Source organism: Chiloscyllium plagiosum, chromosome 36 (genome assembly GCF_004010195.1).
Source record: "Chiloscyllium plagiosum isolate BGI_BamShark_2017 chromosome 36, ASM401019v2, whole genome shotgun sequence".
Classification (NCBI taxonomy): Eukaryota; Metazoa; Chordata; class Chondrichthyes; order Orectolobiformes; family Hemiscylliidae; genus Chiloscyllium; species Chiloscyllium plagiosum.
The window spans coordinates 29059569-29082109 of NC_057745.1; the positions used below are offsets into that span (position 1 = coordinate 29059569).

At 42.5% G+C, this 22541-nt stretch overlaps 1 protein-coding gene across 3 annotated transcripts in view; it reads left to right on the top strand.

Annotated features, from left to right (window-relative positions):
• Positions 1-6659: 6659 nt before the first annotated feature.
• adamtsl3 (ADAMTS-like 3) overlaps positions 6660-22541 on the top strand; it is a 672454-nt gene continuing 656572 nt past the window's right edge. For 2 of the 3 annotated variants that reach the window (XM_043677597.1, XM_043677600.1), the window contains exons 1-2: positions 6660-6859; positions 7365-7457. In XM_043677597.1, coding sequence (XP_043533532.1) covers positions 7398-7457 — 60 coding nt within the window. In that variant the 5' untranslated portion in view covers positions 6660-6859; positions 7365-7397. Of the gene's footprint in view, positions 6860-6952; positions 7020-7364; positions 7458-22541 lie in introns of those variants that run through there. The other variant, XM_043677599.1, reaches the window with a different exon arrangement.

Sequence of the window (22541 nt, forward strand, 5' to 3'; positions counted from 1 at the left end):
AAAGGTTCATTATAAATGTTGTCCCTTTTGCTACACAAAGCCAAGTATCTCAAATGGTTTCATAATAGGCTTATCGACTTGATGGTCACATTCAAATATTTGTGGACATGAACCCTTCTGTCTCACAGCCCACTCAGAAATAGTGTACTTTACACGATTAAAAAATGAAAGAACTGCAGATGCTGTAATTCAAAAACAAAAACAGAAATTGCTGGAAACGCTCAGCAGGTCTGGCAACATCTGTGGAGAGAAATCAAAGTTAATGTTTCAGGTCAAGTGACCATTCCTCAGAACTCTAATTCGCATGATCTGGGATTTATCCACCAGTCGTGTTACTTTGCAAGTCATCTGGCAAGCAAAATTTAAATATACAGCAAAACCTTTCCACTCTCGGAAGGCAAAGCCCAGAAACACCCATTGTTCTAAAACTTTTGTGAGCAGATTTATTTTCTGAAACATGATTCACGACTTCAGGGTTTGGATGATGCAGTAAATTGCGAAAGCATCATTTCACTGATTGTCTAGCACATGAAAACAATGCAAAGTCACAAACCCATTTGATTTCTCTCTCCATGCTATTAGATAGTGGTCCTTCATTGTCTCTCCATATTTCTGTCTGTCTTTGTCAATACTCCCTCTTCGTCCCCCAACACCTCTACCTCTTCCTTTTGCGTTGGTGTGTTGAAGCAAATCCCAGAATTCTCAGTGAATAGTTTGGAGTAAATGGTAATCATGAACTCAGTAAAGATTCTTCAATGAAAACATTTATGTGAGGTGTGAGATGTGGGTCTCTTAACAGTACATGATGTCAAGAAGCAGCATTAAAATATTGGAAGAACCAGTCTTTGTATTAGATTAGATTCCCTACAGTGTGGAAACAGGCCCTTTGGCCCAACAAGTCGACACCGACCCTTCGAAAAGTAACCCACCCCCATCTAACTAATGCTCCTAATAGTTATGGACAACGTAGCATGGCCAATTCACCTGGCCTGTACATCTTTGGAATGTGGGAGGAAACCAGAGTACCCAGAGGAAACCCACACAGATATGGGGAGACGTACAAACTCCACACAGTCGCCTGAGACTGGAATCGAACTGGGACCCTGGCGCTGTGAGGCAGCAGTGTGAACCACTGAGCCACCGTGTTGCCCATTTCTGCTTCATAATTTATCTCTGCTTTATGTTTTGGATAAGGTATAATTATGGTGTTTTCTTGTACACATACTTGTCGTTAGATATTCTAATCAAGATTCAGAAAATTCCAAAATCTAAAAATGACTTCCTCATGAGCTCCTGATTGAGAAAGTAAAGCAGTAGACAAGTTGAATGAATGTATTGATTACATATAGGACTTTTGGCTGCTTGTTGAGCCTATCAAAAAGTTGTGTGGAAAAGAGAGATAACGGTTTAAATTGGTTTCATTGAAAAATTGGAAACAGATTGCCTGCAGCCCATTTCAGTAAAACAATGAACCAAAAAGATATGAAAATTACTTAAATGCTGAAAAAGTGAATTAAAATCAAAAAGCATTTGGTGCATGCCAACAGGCCATCACTTCCCCCCCCCAAAAAAGGATAAACGTTGTTGACCTCTAGGCAGAAGTATAACCAAAGGAAGATTTTTCTCTGAGCTCTGTCCAGATGATGGATCCACTTTTCATCCTCAGAATCCCATGTTATTAAGAAAGCAGGAAGGATAGTTAAAAACTGAAATTGCTTTTTGAAAAAAAAAATCAACATTCAAAATAAATAATTTAATTTATGTGAACTGCTTGTGCCTTGTAGTTTTGGTGTACAGACTCAATAAAATCGAAGGGTCTGTGCTGTACTGTATGATTCTGTGATTGTGCATAGAAACTAATGCTTTTAGAGATTATTGCTGAAAGAAGATTCTCATTTAGCATAAGTTGTTCCCTTTGAGGTTTGGTATGCTTGAGGTTCTGTACTGATGATTGCAAGACAAAGAGCTTGGACAGTATGTCACATTTTCATGAATATCATTGTGGAGAAAGATCCTCTAGTTCCTGACTGCAGTGTTTCTTATATATTCAATAATATATTTTAGTTTGCAAGTTATTTCAGAAAGGAATACACAGTACTAACATGTATAGTAGTTCACCTTGGACATTTGTGTTTTTAAGCACAAAATGACTCAAGGAACCTAACTCCAGTTTTAACATTGATTGCCATGGCGACCAATATTTCAATTAAAGTTGCTTCACTTTTTTCATAGGTGGTTCAGCGTTTTGAAGGAGTTAATCATACAGTTTGCATGAATTGCAGAAACGGGAATGATGTTAGCTTTTTATACAGTGTCAAGATTTAAATTTATATTGCTTGTTTATGATTGGGCTATTAAAAAAAGTAGAATTTAGACACCCCTGATGTGACTGAGCAAGTATGCACCTTGACCTGGATAAACATAGCTGAATTCTTAGACAAGGCAATTTGTTGAGCTCTGGGGTAGCGACAAGAGGTGCTAAGATTAGCAGTGGTGTTACTGTGTTCATATTTCATAATCAGTCAGATTCACATATCCATGGATATGTATATAGCAATGTGAGCCTTTATTCATTCTTGGAGCATTGGAAGTCACTGTATAAGTCAGGTATTTTTGTCCTGCCCTCCCCCCAATTGTACTTGATGGTGGAGAATTGCCTTCTCGAACCGCTGTAGTCATTTTGGTGTTGGTACATCCACAATGCTGTTAGTGAGGCAGATCCATGATTTTGACTCAGCAAGGAACAATCAGTCCTCAGCAAAGGCCTTACTTTTATCCTCCTACATCCACGCATCAATGAATTTAATCCGCATTGTGATGTCACCTCTTGCAAGGATTGGCAAGTCTGGATGGCGTGTCTTCAAGGAAATCTTGCAAGTGGTGGTGTTCGCATTTATTTGATGCCCTCGTCTTCTTAGATGTCTGTGGTGGTGGCTTTCGAAAGTGCTGTTAAAAGAGCCTTGCTGAGGTGCATTTTGTAGATGGTACACACTTCTGCGTTGTGGTGATTGAAGTGAATGTTGAAGGTACTAACCAAGTGGGCTGCTTTGTCCAGGATGATGCCAACCCTCTTGAGAGTTGAAGTTCCATTCATCCATGCAAGTGGAGAGTATTCCATCACATTCCTGACTTGAGCCTTGTACACAATGGGCAGGTGCTAGGGAGGAAAGGGGTGATATACTCAATACAGAATTCCCAGTCCCTAACCTGATCTCATCGCCACAGTATGTATATGGCAGGTTCAGTTCAGTTTCTGGTCATTGGTAACAGCCAGAATGCTAATATCTGGAATGACATGGGGTAATAGTTTGATTCTTCCTCACTGTAAATGGTCATTGCCTCTCACTTGTGTGGCATGAATGTTGCTTGCCACTTAACAGCTCAAGACTAAATGTTGTATAGGATTTCTTGCATGTGGACATGGACTGCTTCAGTATCTGAGAACTCATGAATGTTGTTGAGCATTGTGCAATCATCAGACAACATGCCCACTTCTGACCGTATGATGGAAGGGAAGTCAATGATGAAAGAGCTGAAGGTGGTTTGGCTTAGGCCACTACCCTGAGGAATTCCTGCATTGATGTTTTGTACTATCCTGAGATGATTGACATGGAACAACCACAACCATCTCTGTTTATGTGAGTTTGCCTCCAGCTAGTGGAGAGCTTTCCTGCTGATTCCCATCAATTCCAGTTTTGCTTTTAGATTTAGATTCATTTTAAGTTTTTTGCAAGGTTTGTGAAGGTTTGTAAGCTCAGGTTGAGGATTAGGGTGTAGGTTTGCTCACTGAGCTCTAAGTTTAAGTTTATTGTCACGTGTACCCAAGCACTGGATTCAAGAGTAAAGTGAAAAGTGAGCACAGGTTCACCTTGCTTAGGCTTCTTGATGCCATACTCAGTCAAATCTGTCCATTATGTCAAGTACTGTCACTTTGACTTTCTGTGTTGATTTCAGCTCTTTTGTCATGTTTGGACCAAGCCTGTATTTAGGTCAGGAGCTGAATGTCCCTGGTAGAACCTAACCTGAGCTTCAGTACACAGGTCGTTGTTGACTAAGTTCCATGTGATAGCACCATTAACAACACCTTCCAATTTGCTGCACATTGAGAGTAGACTGTCGGGGCAGTAATTGGCTGGTTGGATTTGTTCTACTTTTTTGTAAACCTGGGCAACTTTCTACATTGTCAGATAAATGCCAATGTTGTCGTTGTACTGAACAGCTTGATTTGGGGTGTAGCCAGTTTTGGAGCACAAGTGTTCAGTAGTATTGCCAGAATTTTGTCAGGGCTCCTTGCTCCTGCAGTATACATTGGTTTCAACTATTTCTTGATATCACAGAGTGAATCAAATTTGTTTTGCTGGGCACATCAGGAGGGGGCTGAGATGAATCATCTGGTCGGCATTTCTGACTGAAGATGGTATCAGTTTATCTTTTGCGCTCATGTGCTGGCCGCCTCCATTGTGGAATCTCCTTCTCTAGTGAGTTGTTTTATTTGTACTGAACAGCTTGATTTGGGGTGTAGCCAGTTTTGGAGCACAAGTGTTCAGTAGTATTGCCAGAATTCTGTCAGGGCTCCTTGCTCCTGCAGTATACATTGGCTTCAAATATTTCTTGATATCACAGAGTGAATCAAATTTGTTTTGCTGGGCACATCAGGAGGGGGCTGAGATTAATCATCTGGTCGGCATTTCTGACTGAAGATGGTATCAGTTTATCTCTTGCGCTCATGTGCTGGCCGCCTCCATTGTGGAATCTCCTTCTCTAGTGAGTTGTTTTATTTTTCCTGTGGCCGAACCCTTTAACTCCCCCTCCCACTCTGCCAAAGACATGCAAGATCTACTCCTCTACACTGGGGAGGGACAGGATGCCAACATGCGGTACATTTCAGACAACATCTCTGGGACAGACACACTAAACACCCTCACCTCCCTGTGGCCGAACACTTTAACTGTCCCTCCTGCTGCGCCAAGGATATGCAAGTTCTGGGCCTCCTCCACCGCCAAACCCTAGCCACCCGATGTCTACAGGAAGAACATCTCATCTTCCGCCTTGGGACCCTCCAACCACACAGGATCAATGTGGATTTCACCAGTTTCCTCATTCCCCCTCCCCCTACCTTATCCCAGATCCAATCCTCCATGACGGCACTGCCCTCTTGCACTGTTGTACCTGTCCATCTTTCTTCCCACCTGTCCGTTCCACTCTCTTTTTCTGATCTATCCTTCTCCTCCTCCTCCTCCTCCTCCCACCCCCCCATGCTCGAAATGTTGACTCTCCTACTCATTGGATGCTGCATGATCAGCTGTGCTTTTCCAGCACCACACTTTTCGACTGAGTTGTTTTAATTGTCCACCATCATTCATAACTTGATGTGGGAAAACTGTAGAGCTTAGATCTGATCCATTGGTTGTGGGATCGCTTAGCTCGTTCTATTACTTACTGCTAATGATGCTTGGCATGTGAGTCATCCAATCATCTGGTTTGTAGTTTCACCAGGTTGACATCTCATTTTTAGGTATGCCTGGTGCTGCTCCTGGCATGCCCTCGTGCACACTTCATTGAAAGAAAGTTGATCTTCTAGCTTAGAGGAAATAATTGGGGCTCTGCAGAGCTGAGGTTACAGACTGTGGTTGAATACAGTTCTGTTCCTGTTGGTGGCCCACAACACCTCATGGATGTCCAGTCCTGATTGTTCAAAATCAATCCTTGCAGAGGGAGGAGGAGAGCTTCTTCAAGGTAGGCATCCTTGGAAGAGGCTTCGCAGTCGGTTTGAAATCAACTAGGAGAAAGTGAGGACTGCAGATGCTGGAAAAGCACAGCAGGTCAGGGAGCATCCTTGATGAAGGGCTTGTGCCTGAAACGTCGATTCTCCTGTGGCTCGGATGTTGCCTGACCTGCTGTGCTTTTCCAGCACCACGCTCTTGAGTCTGTTCAAAATCAATCCGTTAGCACGATGGTAATAGTGCTGAACAATATGATGGAAGCTATCCTCAGTCAGAAGATGAGGCTTTGTATCCACAAGGACAGTGTGACGTGAGTTCCGTACAATCTGCTGAGTATTTCCTGCATTTTCTGGTTTTATTATAAGGTGATGCCCCACTGCTCAGCTGTGATGGTTGTACAACAGATGGAAAGGAATTGCCTGGTATTCACAACTCCTGGCAAACTCTTGGGGCGAGTGTTTTTGCAATTGGATCAGAGTTATCCCGGGGGTAGATTAGGGCAAATAAAAGTTTAAAAGATTTATGTGTTTGCAATTGTTAAGTTCACTGGCATTCAGTCCCTAAGGAGTGAGTTATTTATTGAGCAGGTTCTTGGGGTGTCTCCTAGCAAACATAACAATAGTCGGGTAGGACTCAGGTTGGTTTGACAGTCAATAGAATTTGAATTGGGGTTTGTTTTGGAGAGTCCAGGTCCTTCATGTTATCTATGTGCCAGTAACCTTAGAGATCTTTATTTTGGAGGCTGTTCCTGAGCGGAGTGCATGAGTTGGGGCGGGAGTGAAGTTAAGAAGAGGAGCTCGTGGATGTGAGTTTCCAATGCAGCAGCGATCCACTTCTCCCTCGGTGTCAACTCTGGTTGAAGTGGTGGGGTGGGTGGGTGTGAGCGGGGGCGCGCCGCAGCGTGTGCGCGGGGCTCGCTCGCCGCTCAGGGGCGCGCTTTGGCTGAGGGGGATGGAGCAGTGTGACAAGTGAGGGGTGCAGTGGGAACAATTCGAATTGCACTGAACCCAGCGCTTCAGATGTGTCTGCAGCCTGAGGGAGCTCGCTAGCTAACTAACTGGCTGCGCTCTGAAGCCCACACCCTCACAAATCAATGTCTCAGTCAGTGGGGAAGCCTCCTCACACTCCAGTGCAAGGTAAGAGTTGGTGATTTATTAGACGTGACCCCCCACCCTCCAAACCCAGCTTTTTCTTATTTTTGTGTGTGTGTGTGTGTGTGTCACACACGCTTTGAATTGAATTGACGCACTGGCGGCGGACGGTTGACATGAGATTTATTGCCAGAGCCGGAGTTTTGTAAGTTAGAAGCAGCTTTAAATGGAAAATAAACCGGAAAGTTTGAGGGCGCCGATGGTTTGCGAGGAGTTTACAAGTCTCTCAGAATTCCTCAGTGCCGGACACCTTCTTAGAGCGAGAGGGAGCGCTCGTGACTTTGTTTTTTTTTAATCACATCTGTCATTTTATTTAAATGTGTCTAGCTGCTCTTAGGGGGTGCACTAATTTCGATGTATGACTTGATTATTTTTTTCACATTTTTTTACAATTTGCACCTCAGTCAGAAAACGAAGTCGAAGTGAGAGCGACTGTGCTTTGCTGAATTGTTCTCTCTTTTCCTTAAAAAAAACCCAAATTGAAACACAGGCTGAAGACAGTTGTTAAGTGGAAGTTCTGGATATGAGGATAACCGGGCAAATACCCATATCTGCACTTTTGTGGGTGCTTCTGTCAGTACAGGTAAGAAGAATTTTCCGCTTATTTTCCTCTTTTCCCCTCCTTTTTATGGGGACTTATGTCTGTTTTATTTTCCCGTGCAATAACTGCCTTTCAGTTTTACTGTTTTAAATCGGATGCTTACAGATATAGTTTTTATCAGGGTTGCTAATTTTGTTTTGTGATTACAAAACCTACCAGTTTTGATGTGATTATTCACCAACTACACAGAAGCTTCAAAGTTGGTTGTGCCGAACTGCTGTTGGGTTTTGGACTTTTAAAACAGAAGTTAATTTCCAAATAAATTGCAGTGGTGTCGACAAATTCAATCTCTTAGTTAAGCTGTAGGGAAATTAGATGGATGTTTGATTATCCTTGAATCGGTATGAACAATTGGCAGTCTCAATTCGTTTATTTGGAACGGTAAATTTTAAAAAGGTGCCTGTTATAATAGATGTTCAGTTTAAGACATGCTACTGAGGCTTAGATTGTCTTTAATGCACAGGTGAACTGAGTGACCTTGGCCGGCTGTTTCCTGAGCTCATTATGATAGTATTACATTCTATTTTGATAAAATTAAATGTGATAATCTCTACAGAGAGCAGTGCCATTTCTTTCATCCAAAAGTGCTCCAGGACCTCTACCTTTGAAAGATTTGAGCTGACCGAAGCAGTTATACTTTTGGCTGTACTCTGTTTTATGTTTGTGTGCAGTAGAGCTTTCCATACATGTATTTCAGTTGATATGCAGGGTTTCAGACTTGGCAGTTTCATTTTCCCAAGAAAGACCTATTTATTTAGAGGTCTGACTTGTCCTAAGGTCACAATTGGCACTTAAAAGAAAAAAGCTCATTTGACTGTGAGTTGTATGACTTTCAATGTTGCGTTTAAATGTCACATCTGAGAGAGAGCATCTCAAACATGGTGCAGCCTTTCCGAGCACTTCCCTAGAGTGCCTGCCTAATTCATCTGCTTAAGTCTCTGCGGTCAGGCTTGAACCCAAAACTTTCTGACTTAAAGGTATTACTGGCTGACACCTTTTTTTTAATAATGCTAACTGAGAAATTAATATCTAATCTGCTCTTCATTGATGTTAATATGTAGTCAGCTTGGCAGTTTTAAAACATTGGTCTGGCATCATTTAGTACTGTAATGTAGGGTGAATTTTCCTCTCTTCCCCCCCCCCCCCCCGTGTAGGGGAGTCCAAAACTAGAGGGGATAGGTTTAAGGTGAGAGGGGAAAAAAATATAAAATGGACCAAAGAGGCAACTTTTTCATGCAGAGGGTGGTGCATGTATGGAATGAGCTGCCAGAGGAAGTGGAGGAGGCTGATATAATTACAACATTTAAAAGGCATCAGGAAGGTTTTAGAGGTCCAAGTGCTGGCACATGGGACTGGATCAATTTAGGAGATCTGGTCAGCATGGATATGTTGGACCGAAGGGTCTGTGGTAACACAGCACTCACAGCAGGCAGTTAACATTTGAAGGACCCAAGACTGAGCAAACCAGAATTACAATGCTTCCTGTGTCCTCGCCATATTCACTGAACACAGATCTTGTTATTAATGCAGAATCAGAATTATCCCTATTCATCTGCAAAAGTGACAAACTGAGAATCTGAGAAAGGACTAGATACATTCCCTTACTGTACATTTCTATGACACTCTAATTGATGTGAAAGCTTAAGTGAGTGCAAAGCTGCCTTTTATGAAATAAGCTTGTAGTATTTCCTAACATTCGTATCGTTGATCAGTGACTGGAATTGAATGCTTAACACGTTATTGCTGAAACTGCAGTGGCTCTGCCTTTTTTTAGTTGGATAATAGTAAAGTACCGCAGATGCTGAAGATCTGAATCAAAAACAGTGCAGAGAAACTCGGAGCTTTGGCAGCATCTATGGAGAGAGAAACAGAGTTTATGTCTCGAGTTCCAGATGATCTGAAAAAGACTAAACCCCCTGCACATATGCTGTCAGACCTCCTGAATGTATCTAGCCCTTTCTCAGATTCTCAGTTTGTCACTTTTGCAGATGAATAGGGATAATTCTGATTCTGCATTAATGACAAGATCTGTGTTCAGTGGATATGGCTAGGACACAGGAAGCATTGTAATTCTGGTTTGCTCAGTCTTGGGTCCTTCAAATGTTAACTGCCTGCTGTGAGTGCTGTGTTACCACAATTAAATAATTAAAATGATCACATTCTGTATAGTATCAGAAATTGCCAAACAGGAATAAATAGCAGAAAGGTGAGCAAGTAATGCCTTGACTTGACTACTTTAAAGCTGTGAACCTGTAAAATTACCCACTCAAATTAATGTTCTGTAAAGAGTTCATAGATGCAAAACGCAAAAAGCTTATTGACTTCTCAAGACAGGGAATGTTTAGAGGCAAGTACCTGAGACAAATTTCAGGAGAAATTTAATAGACATTTGAGAGACATCTATTTAAACTTTGTTAAAAATCACACAACACCAGGTTATAGTCCAACAGGTTTATTTGAAAGTACAAGCTTTGTCAGCACTCCGAAAGCTAGTGCTTCCAAATAAACCTGTTGGACTCTAACCTGGTGTTGTGACTTTTAACTTTGTCCACCCAGACCAACACTGGCACCTCCAAATCATACTTAAACTTTTGCTGACAAGGTTTGATGAAGAGGGATGGGATGAAGCCTATGGAGCAAAAACCTTGGTTTGTACAACTGAAACACAATGGCTGACACACATATTTTGCAATCATTGATAAAGTTCTTCTTTAACATGAGAATTCCTGAGAGGATTTTTTTCATGTGGGTCAGTGATGCTGTCGAGAATTGAGAGCTTTAGTTGGAAATTTGCCCCAGTTCAGGGTCTCTAGGACTTCCAGACACTATAAAATTTTGGTAAATGTGTTGGTTATCATTGACGTAGCATATTTTAACCTTTTCTGCTGTGGAATATTCCACATGGCAATTGAATTGAAAGAACAAGTGGGTTCTGCATTCTATTGACAAATGTGCATGAGAGAGAGAGAGCTACCTGTCTTGTATTTTTAATAAGAAATCAAGAAATATATTGTGATAACAGAACATTCTCAATAACCTAATGTAACATTTGACACAGTTGGGAGCTCTCTTGCCTCTGTTAAAATAATGAGAATTCTAGAATAGAATAGAATCCCAACACTGGAAACAGGCCATTTGGTCCAGCAAGCGCACGTTGATTCTCTGAAGAGCATCTGACCCAGACGACCCTGACCCCCATCCCTGTAACCCTGCATTTTCCATGGCTAATCTAGCTAACCTATTCATACCTGGACACTATGGTCGACTTAGCATGGCCAATCCACCTAATGTGGATGTCTTTTGGACTGTGGGAGGAAACTGGAGCACCCGGAGGAAACCCACACAGACACAGGGAGAATGTGCTAACTCCACACAGACAGTTGCCTGAGGGTGGAATTGAACCTGGGTCCCTGGCATTGTGAGGCAGCAGGGCTAACCACTGAGCTGCCCTCAATTCTGGTCCCTCATCAGAACCTGAACAAAAAAAAAAATCAAGATTGACATTAATGTTGATGGAGTTCTACTTTCAGTGCTGTTGCTGCCTTCCAAGTTAAAGCAATGGCATGCCTGCTGTTTCAGGTGGATGTGAGATCCTAGGCACCATTTTGAAGAAGAGCAAGGGAGTCCTGGATAGAGCCACAGAATCATAGACTCATACAGCATGGAAACAGACCCTTCAGTCCAACTCATCCATGCTGACCATGTTCCTAAATGAAAGTAGTCCCACTTACCTGCATTTGGCCCATATCTTTCTAAACTTTTCCTATTCAGGTACCTATCTGGCTGTCTTTTAAATCTTGTAACTGTACCTAATAACCTTGCATCAGCATCATTAAAAAGATTATCTGGTAGATATCACATTACGGTTTGTGAAAGCTTGCTGTGCGCAAATGATTGAGGCATATCCAACATTACAGCAGCAGCTACAAGTCTCTGTTGGTTTTAAAGCCATGGTCTTGAAATCTTGAAGCTATTTAACTGAAGATTGTAGTGGAGTCCAGAACTAGGGGTGACAGTTCACGTAAGCTATTTAGAACTGAGATGAGAAATTTCTTCACCCAGAGTGTGGTGAGCCACTACCAAAGAAAGCAGTCAAGGCCAAAACATTGTATGCCTTCATAAAGGAGTTAGATAGATACTTGGAGCTTTTGGGGAAAAGTGGGGAAAAACCATACTGTTCAGTTTATCAGCCATGATAATGAATGGTTCAGCAACTTTGAATTGATGGAATGGCCTATTTCCCCAGTTCCAGTTTTTTATGTTTCTATTTTGGGTTGAGCAGAAGCTGATTTTTGTTCTAGGAACAGAGCAGGCTATTTTTGATGTGTTCCCCTGAGATTGGTTGTTAAGGCTCAAGTCAAGTCTTTCAGTTTGTGGTGCAGCGGTGGCTCAGTGGGATAGCACTGCTTCCTCACAGCACCAGGGACCCGGGTTCAATTCCACCCTCAGGTGACTGTCTATGGAGTTGCACATTCTCCTCTGTCAGTCCAAAGATTAGATTAGATTCCCAACAGTGTGGAAACAGGCCCTTCGGCCCAACAAGTCCACACCGCCCCGCCGAAGTGCAACCCACCCATACCCCTAACATGTACCCCTTACCTAACACTACGGGCAATTTAGCATGGCCAATTCACCTGACCTGCACATCTTTGGACTGTGGGAGGAAACCGGAGCACCCGGAGGAAACCCACGCAGACACGGGGAGAACGTGCAAACTCCACACAGTCAGTCGCCTGAGGCGGGAATTGAACCCGGGTCTCTGGCGCTGAGAGGCAGCAGTGCTAACCACTGTGCCACCGCGCTGCCCACTAATGTGTGGGTTAGGTGGATTGCCCAAGGTAAATTTGCCCATGAACGTCCAGGGATGTGCTAGATAAATTAGCTATGGGAAATGCAGGGTTACAGGGATAGGGTAAGGGGTTGGATCTGGGTAGGATGCTCTTTGGAGGGTCAGTGTGGACTGAATGGATTGCTCCTATACTGTAGGGACAGTATGAGTTGGGTTCTGACCCTGAATAATTGGTGATTTATTACACTGCTGCTCACTGGAAGCTCAAAAGTAGGTCAGAACTTCTTAGCATGAAACCAATGACTGCTTCATTAATTGCTATAAATCCATGTTGTGAAAGTAATGGAAAGTAAACAGGAAAAATACCCCAAATTGTGTAAATAGGTGTCATGATTAAGCTACATTGAAGTTGCGGTAAACATACCATGCATGTGAGACCTATTGATTTTTTGGAGGCTTTGTTCAAAAGGTCTGACAGTAATGGAGCTGAATAAACAGATACACATGATGTGACTGCAACAGCACCTGAGTGACTCTTCTTGCATTCATCCAGCTTTTTCACATCATTAATCTTAGTAACTGTTCCAAGTTAGTTTTCTGATGTCATCGCATCCTGTTTCAATAAGTATACCTTCAAAAATTATAATAATTTACAGCTGTTTTGAAGCATGCAATATTACTGTAGATGGTTATTCTCGAAGTTACCTTTTCTTAATTTACAAGATGTTGTTATTTTCGGTGAAATGCCATTTGAACATTAAATGGGAATACTGCATTAAATTTCACTCAGTGCAGTAGCAGTCTTGTTAAATTTATTATATATAGTTTATCTTAAATATTTCTTTTTGGAGAAAGCTTGTTGAAGCAAAGTCCTGTTGGGTTATTGGCTTGTTGCTTGTAAATTCCAAGTCACAGCAGGAACCCATTGAAATTAATGTGTGTTGGACCTCATATGCATCACTTTAAAACTACAGATTTCAGCGGTTCTTTTGTTCAATGTTAAAAATTTGGTCTTTATTGAAGTGGCATTGAGATGAAATTCAAGTTGTAACATAGATTTTCAATTCCCTTCCAACTGTTCGTCGTGTTTAAAATGTGCATGCCTGAGGCAGACGTAATAGTGTCAGGGGAATTTTACATTGGCGTAATGTCAGTACCATTTGCAACTCCTCAGATACTATACGAGTCCAGAAAGACCTTGATTACATTCAGGTTTGGGCTGAAAAGTGGCAACCAACATTTGTGCCAGGTAATGGCCATCTCAACAAGAGGGAATCTAATTCCCATGACATACAGTGGCATTGCCGTTGCTGATTCCGCAAATATCAACATCCTGGGGGTCATCATTGACCAGAAACTAAACTGGACCAGCTATGTTGTAGCTACAAGAGCAGATCAGAGACTCTGAGGCAAGTAACTCACCACCTGACTCCCCACATCCTGCCCATCCTCTTCAAGGCACAAATCAGGAATGGAATACTCAGCACTTTCCTGGAAGAGTGCAGTTCCAACAACACTCAAAAGCTCAACACCATCCAGGACAAAGCAGTCTGCTTGGGTTGCAGCCTGTCCATTGCTTCAATATTTACTCCCTTCACCACCACACAGTGGCAGCAGTGCGCATCATCTAGAAGATACATTGCAGCAACTCACCACCACGGCTCAATGGACAGCACATTCCAATCCTGTGACTTGGACCAGTCAAATTTCAAGAGCAGCAGAAGCATGGGAATGCAGTCACCTATTAGTTCCTCTCTAAGGAGCACACCATCCTGGCTTGGAACCATAATATCGTTCTTTACTGTGTTACTAGATTAAAATACTGAAACACCCTTCCAGATGGATGATTCTTTTTTCGTAGTTACATGTATTTTAGTGAGAAAATAAAATACAGTGAAAAACTGTTGCTATGATCTGATGTCATTTTGAATTGTTTTAAATATAAGAATAAAAAAGATATAACTAAGAGTCCATCAGTCCTGAGTCAGCTCATCATCAGAGATGCCTACACTACCATCCCTCCTCCATTGCCTCGCTACCATTGTAATCACCACTCTTCAAGCAGCATATTTCGCTGCTGGGCCAATTCTCCCTTGCTGCTGCCTGTGTTGGACCCATCATCCCTCTCACTGCATGGGCTCTCCTTGTTGATGCTGTGATGCCCTTTTGCCACTGTTTCACTGCTGCCAGCACTGGACCCAACCAACAACAACTCACTGGTCCTCAGGTGCCGTCTTTTGTTGCTGGACTGATGTCCCTGCCAATGAAGAACCTGAATCCGATGCCAGATACTTTCTCAAGGTGAGCTCAGGAAGTACAGACTCGCTCATTGCCGCCATGACATCCATGCTGGGTCCACTCCAGTCCAGGGTGGGATTCCTCACCCATTCCATTCAGGCTCTGGGCAAGAGGTACGGAAAGGAAAGAAGGGAAAAAAAACGAGAGATTAAAAAAGAAAAGTGGTTGGAACGGATGATCCCCAGCTCAAGAGCCCAATTGTGCCACCATCTTGATGATGTCATGACATCTTCTTGACAGCATTGAGAGTAATTCTAAATACACCTTGTAGACCGCAGTGTTTCAAGAAGCTAGCTCATCATCTTTTCAAGGGCAATTAGGGATGGGCAACAAATGCTGGCTCAGCCAGTGATGTGTGGGTCTGGAAAAGCACAACAGGTCAGGCAGTATCTACGGAGGAGGAGAATCAACTTTTTGGGCATAAGCCCTTCATCAGATATTCATGATGAAGATCTTATGCCCGAAATGTGGAGTCTTATGCTCGTTGGATGCTACCTGACCTGGTGTGCTTTTCCAGTGCCACACTTTTCAACTCTGACTCTCCAGCATCTGCAGTCCTCACTTTATCCTCAGCCGGTGATGTGCACATCGCATGAAAGAACAAAACCAATCTCTTACTATCATTGAGATATCAAAATCATGAGCTTATTCCAATTTCCAGACTGTACTAGAGTCCTAGAGATGTACAGCACAGAAACAGACCCTGTGCTCCAGCTGGTCCATGCCGACCAGATATCCCAACCCAATCAAGTCCCACCTACCAGCAGCTGGCCCATATCTCTCCAAACCCTTCCTATTCATATATCCATCCAGATGCATTTTTAAATGCATAATTGTACCAGCCTCCACCACTTTCTCCAGCAGCTCATTCCATACTCGTACAAATCTCTGCGTGAAAAAGTTGCCCCTGAGGTCTCTTTTATATCTTTCCCCTCTCACCAAAAACCTATGCCCTCTAGTTCTGGACTCATCCACTTCAGGGAAAAGACTTTGTCTATTTATCCTATCCATGCCCCTCAAGATTTTATAAACCTCTATAAGGTCACCCCTCAGCCTCCGATGCTCCAGGGAAAACAGCCCCAGCCTGTTCAGCCTCTCCCTGTAGCTCAACTCCTCCAACCTTGGCAACATCCTTGTAAATCCTTTCTGAACCCTTTCAAGTTTCTCAACATCTTTCCAATAGGAAGGACACCGGAATTGCAAGCAATATTCCAAAAGTGGCCTAACCAATGTCCTGTATAGCTGCAACATGACCTCCCAAATCCTGTACTCAATTCTTTGACCAATAAAGGATATTTACCTGCGATTCTACTTGCAACCTGCACTCCAAGGTCTCTGTTCAGCACCACTCCCTAGGACCTTACCTTTAAATATATATGTCCTGCTAAGATTTGCTTTCCCAAAATGCAGCACCTCACATTTATCCAAATTAAGCTCCATCTGCCACTCCTCAGCCCATCTGATGAAGATCCTGTTATACTCTGAGGTAACCACCTTTGCTGTCCACTACACCTCCAATTTTGGTGTCATCTGCAAACTTACTAACTGTACCTCTTATGCTCACATCCAAATCATTTATATAAATGTTGAAAAGTAGTGGAGCCAGCATCGATCCTTGTGGCACTCCACTGGTCACAGGCTTCCAATCTGAAAAACAACCCTCCACCACCACCCTCTGTCTTCTACCTTTTGAGCCAGTTCTGTATTCAAATGGCTAGTTCTCCCTGCATTCCATTTATCTAACCTTGTTAATCAGTCTCCCATGGGGAACCTTGTCGAATGCCTTATTGAAGTCCACATAGAACATGTCAACTGCTTTGACCTCATTCAATCCTCTTCGTTACTTCAAATAACTCAATAAAATTTGTGAGACATGATTTCCCACGCACAAAGCCATGTTGACTATCCCTAATCAGAGCTGAAAATTGTTGCTGGAAAAGCGCAGCAGGTCAGGCAGCATCTAAGGAACAGGAGAATCGACGTTTCGGGCATAAGCCCTTCTTCAGGAATGAGGAAAGTGTATCCCTAATCAGTCCTTACCTTCCTAAATACATGTACATCCTGTCCCTCAGGATTCCCTCCATCAACTTGCCCACCACCAATGTCAGGTTCACTGGTCTATAGTTCCCTGGCTTGTCCTTGCCATCTTTCTTAAATAGTGGCACCACGTTAGCCAACCTCCAGTCTTCCGGCACCTCACCTGTGACTATTGATGATACAAATATCTCAGCAAGGGGCCCGGCAATCACTTCCCTAGCTTCCCACAGAGTTTGAGGATACACCTGATTAGGTCCTGGAGATTTATCATCATTTATGCTTTTCAAGACATCCAGCACCACCACCTCCGTAATATGGTCACCATCTATTTCCCTACATTCTATACCTTCCATGTCCTTTTCCACAGTAAACACTGATGCAAAGTACTCATTTAGTATTTCCCCCATCTCCTGCGGCTCCACACAAAGGCCTCCTTGCTGATCTTCTAGGGGTCTTGTTCTCTCCCTGGTTACCTTTTTGTCCTTAATGTATTTGTAAAAACCCTTTGGATTCTTCTTTACTCTGTTTGCCAAAGCTATCTCATGTCCCCTTTTTGCCCTCCTGATTTCCCTCTTAAGTATACCCCTACTGCCTTTATACTCTTCTAAGGATTCACTCGATCTATCCAGTATTCTGTGATATATGTATCCTTATCAAAATTCAATTGCAACCCAAGAAAGATAATAATGAAAGAGAAATGTGACAATAAATATTTGTCGACTTAATCTGTGCTCAGTTCTTTGCAAAACTAGTTCTTAAAAATGAAAGGCAGCACCAATGCATATAAAAGATGTAACTCAAAACTAGACTATATTTGCAGTGCTAACTAGCCTATTTTTCTCCATTATGCTAATATCCTGACTATGCAGTTGAATTCTAACCATTGTGTTGTACATTGTGTTTTATAATCTTTTTGCTGAACTGTTTTTAGAATACCTTGCCCAAATGACATTGGCACTACAAGGACCATTACGAACCTTTACCATTCAAACTGTTAAGGATGGGATACTGTATTAATGTTAAAAATTGCTCTGCAAATGAAAAATGTTTATGATAAAACAAAAATCTATGGATGCTGCAGATCAGAAAGAAGCAAGCAGAAATTGCTGGAGAAACTCGGTAGGTCTGACAGCATCTATGGAAAGAGAAACAAGAGTTTTGAGTCTAGTGATCCTCCTCCAGAATTGTTATGAATAGTCACTGGACTCAAGATGTTAACTCTTGTTTTCTCTCCACAGATGCTGTCAGACTTGCTGAGTTTCTCCATCATTTTCTGCTTTTTTTTTGAGACAGATGATTACATTGCCCATCAAGTCCATTCAAAACTTATTTTAAAAGAAGTCAAATGAGGTCACCTTTTTGGGCTTGAATCTTCATTCAGTCACATCTGAAAAGAGGTGAGTTTGAGTGATAATTTGAAGGAACAGTGAGGGAATGGACATTGTCAAACATTCAGGAAATTGGTCAGGGCAAGGGATGCCAGTAGGAAATTTAGCAAGACATTCAAACTGGGAATTAAAAACTGATGGGTATGTGCTTGGGTGAGGTGAAGAGTGATGGGCCATCACTTGGTCTTGGAGGAGAAATATTTGTTGTAAGTGGGCTGGATGAAGTGAGATGAAGATTAGAAAGATCAGTGACCTCACACTGATCTTTCTAATCTTCATCTCACTTCATCCAGCCCACTTACAACAAATATTTCTCCTCCAAGACCAAGTGATGGCCCATCACTCTTCACCTCACCCAAGCACATACCCATCAGTTTTTAATTCCCAGTTTGAATGTCTTGCTAAATTTCCTACTGGCATACCTTGCCCTGACCAATTTCCTGAATGTTTGACAATGTCCATTCCCTCACTGTTCCTTCAAATTATCACTCAAACTCACCTCTTTTCAGATGTGACTGAATGAAGATTCATTCAATGAAGAATGAATTTTGTAAGTTTGTCACCAAGTTGTTTTTCCTTTGACAATGAAAATAACTTAAATGGAAACTAGAAGTCTTTTGTCTCACCATAGCTGGAATTGTTTGCTCCCACCAAGAATGCTTGGGTATTGGCAGACAAATTTCAGCATAACATCAGAACTTGTAGTTTCTACTCACCCAATTCCACCACACCAATGCAGAAGACAAAGGGGACCATTAGAAGCATGGGTATCTCCCTGTGGACCAGTTGAGGCCTTTATATAGTCAACGTATGAGCCTCATTTTGGCCCGGCTGCAATTATTCCCATGTTGAGAGGAGGTTGGTGCTAAGTGGACATACTGGCACTGGAGCGTGTCCAGCGGAGATTCACACGGATGATCCCTGGAACGGGGTAGGTCTAACATACGAGGAATGGCTGAGGATCCAGGGATTGTATTCATTGGAGTTTAGAAGATTAAGGGGCGATCTAATAGAAACTTACAAGATAATACATGGCTTGGAAAGGGTGGACGCTAGGAAATCGTTACCGTTAGGCGAGGAGACTAGGACACGTGGACACAGCCTTAGAATGAGAGGGGGTGAATTCAGAACAGAAATGCGGAGACATTTCTTCAGCCCAGAGAGTGGTGGGCCTGTGGAATTCATTGCCACAGAGTGCAGTGGAGGCTGGGACGCTAAATGTCTTCAAGGCAGAGATTGATAAATTCTTGATGTCGCAAGGAATTAAGGGCTATGGGGAGAATGCGGGTAAGTGGAGTTGAAATGCCCATCAGCCATGATTGAATGGCGGAGTGGACTTGATGGGCAGAATGGCCTTACTTCCGCTCCTATGTCTTATGGTCTTAAGTGCGAAACTTGACAGGGTTCACTGCTTGGCCAGGCAAGATGGCAACCACCTTGGTTTATGCCCAATGTGGACATCAAAGCTTCTTACCTTTCCATTACCCTTCCTGGGTTTCTCCTGCCTGGTGCCCTCCCCCCCCCCCCGTCCCTTCTGTCAGCACCTCTTAACCAAAATGTTCCCGCACCTACCTCCCTATCCAACCTTGGGAACAGGCGCAGTTTCTCTCTTGGGAGCAGAGAGGTGCCAGACATTCAATTTGGTGGCTATTCTTGGAGGTATGATGTCTCGTAGAGGGTGGGGTGGTAGGTGGTTGTTCGTGGCAGAAAACCTGCTCAGCAATTAACGTACTACCCAGAAATAATGGGTATGGGCAACTTAGCAGAGCAAGAACTGTCTTACTCCTTGGGGAAGAGGGAGGGATCCTCAGCACAGTACAAACTTCTGCCCCATAAATTCCACTCTTCTAGTGAGGCTCCATATTTTTCTGAAAACCCTGTTGTCCAATGGCTGCTTCCTTTTGAGGGATGTTGAATTCATGACACTTTGTATATTTTTCGGAATCAATACTAGATTGTGGTCCCGAATTGGTCTGGCTAAATGAAACTGTCACTGTGATTCCTGTTTGTGGTGTTATGCATATCTCTTTACTCTCACTGACAGACCTTCCTTGCAAATTAGTGTTTCAAAAAGGTATCAGCACAACAGGTTTGGTAGCAAAATAGAATAATAGATGCAAAACAAAAACAGAAATTGCTGGCAAAGCTCAGTTCTGAGGGAGGGTTACCAGACCCAAAACGTTAACTCAAACTTACTTTCACAGATGCTGCCGGACCTGCTGAGCTTTTCCAGCAACTTTTGTTTTTGTTTCTGATTTGCAGCATCTGCAGTTCTTTTGTTTTTTATTAGAATATTAGATGTCCCATGTCACAGGTACAACTTCATTTAAAGTGTAATATTACACTCAGTTCTGCTATAACGCACATTTTTTTCAAATTGGCTATGTCATGATTGAAGAATTTAGACCATTATTTGTAGAATGCGAACTTTCCTTACCTGTATTGGCTATAACACAATTCTGGCCCTACTGGTTTAAATGGTGCTGTTCCTGCGTGATTTTCTTATAGTGTGGGAATGCACGGGAACGGAGCTGTCTCGTTATATCAGAACAGACTGTGTGCAGATTTCTTTGCTGTACTGCCTAACAAAAGAAAGGAACATAAGAAGCATATTCGAACATAGCAGTATGCAAATTAGGAGCAGGAGTAGACCATTCAGCCCCTCGTGCCTGCTTAATCACTTAGTAAGCTTGTCAACGTACTTTAAACCTATATTGGAGCTACCATGTTATTGTGTAAAGGGTTTATTTATTTCTTTCACAAAGCAGCAAGTCGTCAGGAATTTTTAATTTGCCATACAAAAACAAAATGCTACAGCACTACAGACATTCTTTATTAAGTCAATAAAAGTATTTAAGTTCTCTTTGAGTTTCTGTTTCAGGTATCTATACCATTGTAATTCTCTGTGGTTGCTTTGGAGCAATCATTGTTAAGGGCTAGATTTTGTCCCTTTGTAGTGAGCGAATGTCAGCTGCTGATTGCACTGCTGTCAGTTTCCAAATTTGGTGCGATATTTAGAAGATGGGGTTTTGGCCGAAGTGAAACAGCAAAACAGTGCAGCACCATCTACTGGGGATCCAGGAACTTCCCTAACAGCACAAGCAACAATTAATCAATCCGATTTAAAAACAATTGTTCAAGACTCTCACAAGAGTCTGAATGTGAAAATGATCATTAGAATATTTAATTGAGTGTCGAACCTGGTACAGAAGACAAAATAACGAGCTAAGGATGATGTCAGAATTGAGATTCACAGTCATAGAGTCATACAGCGTGGAGACAGAGCCTTCAGTCCAATTTGTCCATGCCAATCAGATATCCTAAATTAATCTGGTCCAGCTTGCCAGCATTTGGCCCGTATGCCTCTAAACTCTTCCGAATGAAATAATTGAAAAGAAAATCATCTTTATTGTCCTCCACTGAGGCAGTTCCTCAGCATGCAGGATGAATTGCTTCCCCTCCAGTGCGATAGGTTCTGAAATGGCTGGTACATTCATTGCGCAACATAGCAAAAACTGCCCGGCTTGAAACAGTCATTCTTGATGGGGGGAGTGAGTAACTGGGAAGATTGTGCACTCTCTCTGACACACTGTTGCCTCTTTGTTCTCTTTCTGGAGTCTCTTGAATAAACCTTTACCATTATGACCAATAGCACAAGGTATTTTTGATCTTTTTCTGTGATGTTTTAAGGAGATAGCTAAAAGTATTTAAAAGCATTCTGGGAATCTCCTGTGAGATTGGGTACCCAAATAGAGAGGTAGCTTTGGTGTTTAGCATCAGATATGTGAACAATATATCCTGCCCAATGGAAGTAGTGTTTGTTCTGTGTGCAAGAGACAGAGTCTGCATCTCACCATACAGTAGGTTTGGTGTCACCATTCTTAGTGTGGGGATCTACAGGGCATGTATGGTTTAATATATAGAGGAACCCCACTTATCAGTTGAACTAGAGCTGGCTCTTATATTGAACAAGAGGGATTTCATTGCATATTAGCAACCAATTACAGGTTAGAGCAGTATGATACACATTGTTACAGATCCTTGGAGGAGAGACACTTTGAGTGGGAAACCTCTCAATCTTTTAAAAAGTACTCAGATGAGCACTTGAAGTGTTGTAAATATCCAAGGATATAGGTCTAGTGCAGAAAAGTGAGACGAGTGTACGTGGTAGCATCCAAGGAGCAGCAAAAGTCTGAAACGTCGATTTTCCTGCTCATCGGATGCTGCCTGACCTGTACTTTTCCAGCACCACACTCTCGACTCGAATCTCCAATATCTGCAGTCCTCACTTTTGTCTAGTGTATGTGGTAGTATGTTTCTGATGGTACAGACTTGATGGGCTAAAGGGCCTCTTCTGTACTGCATGATTCTGTGAAGACTTGGATTATCGGTCTTAGTCCACTGAGGTATTAAACTGCTCTGCACAAGTTCATATCAAATTATCATAGTGGGTGGTGCTTAAGGCAACTCTCAGTATTAATTCTTTCATAGTGTTTCACCTTGAGTCTGTGAATGCTGGCTTGTGACAATGCTGCTGTTGGCTTGCCTTTCTTG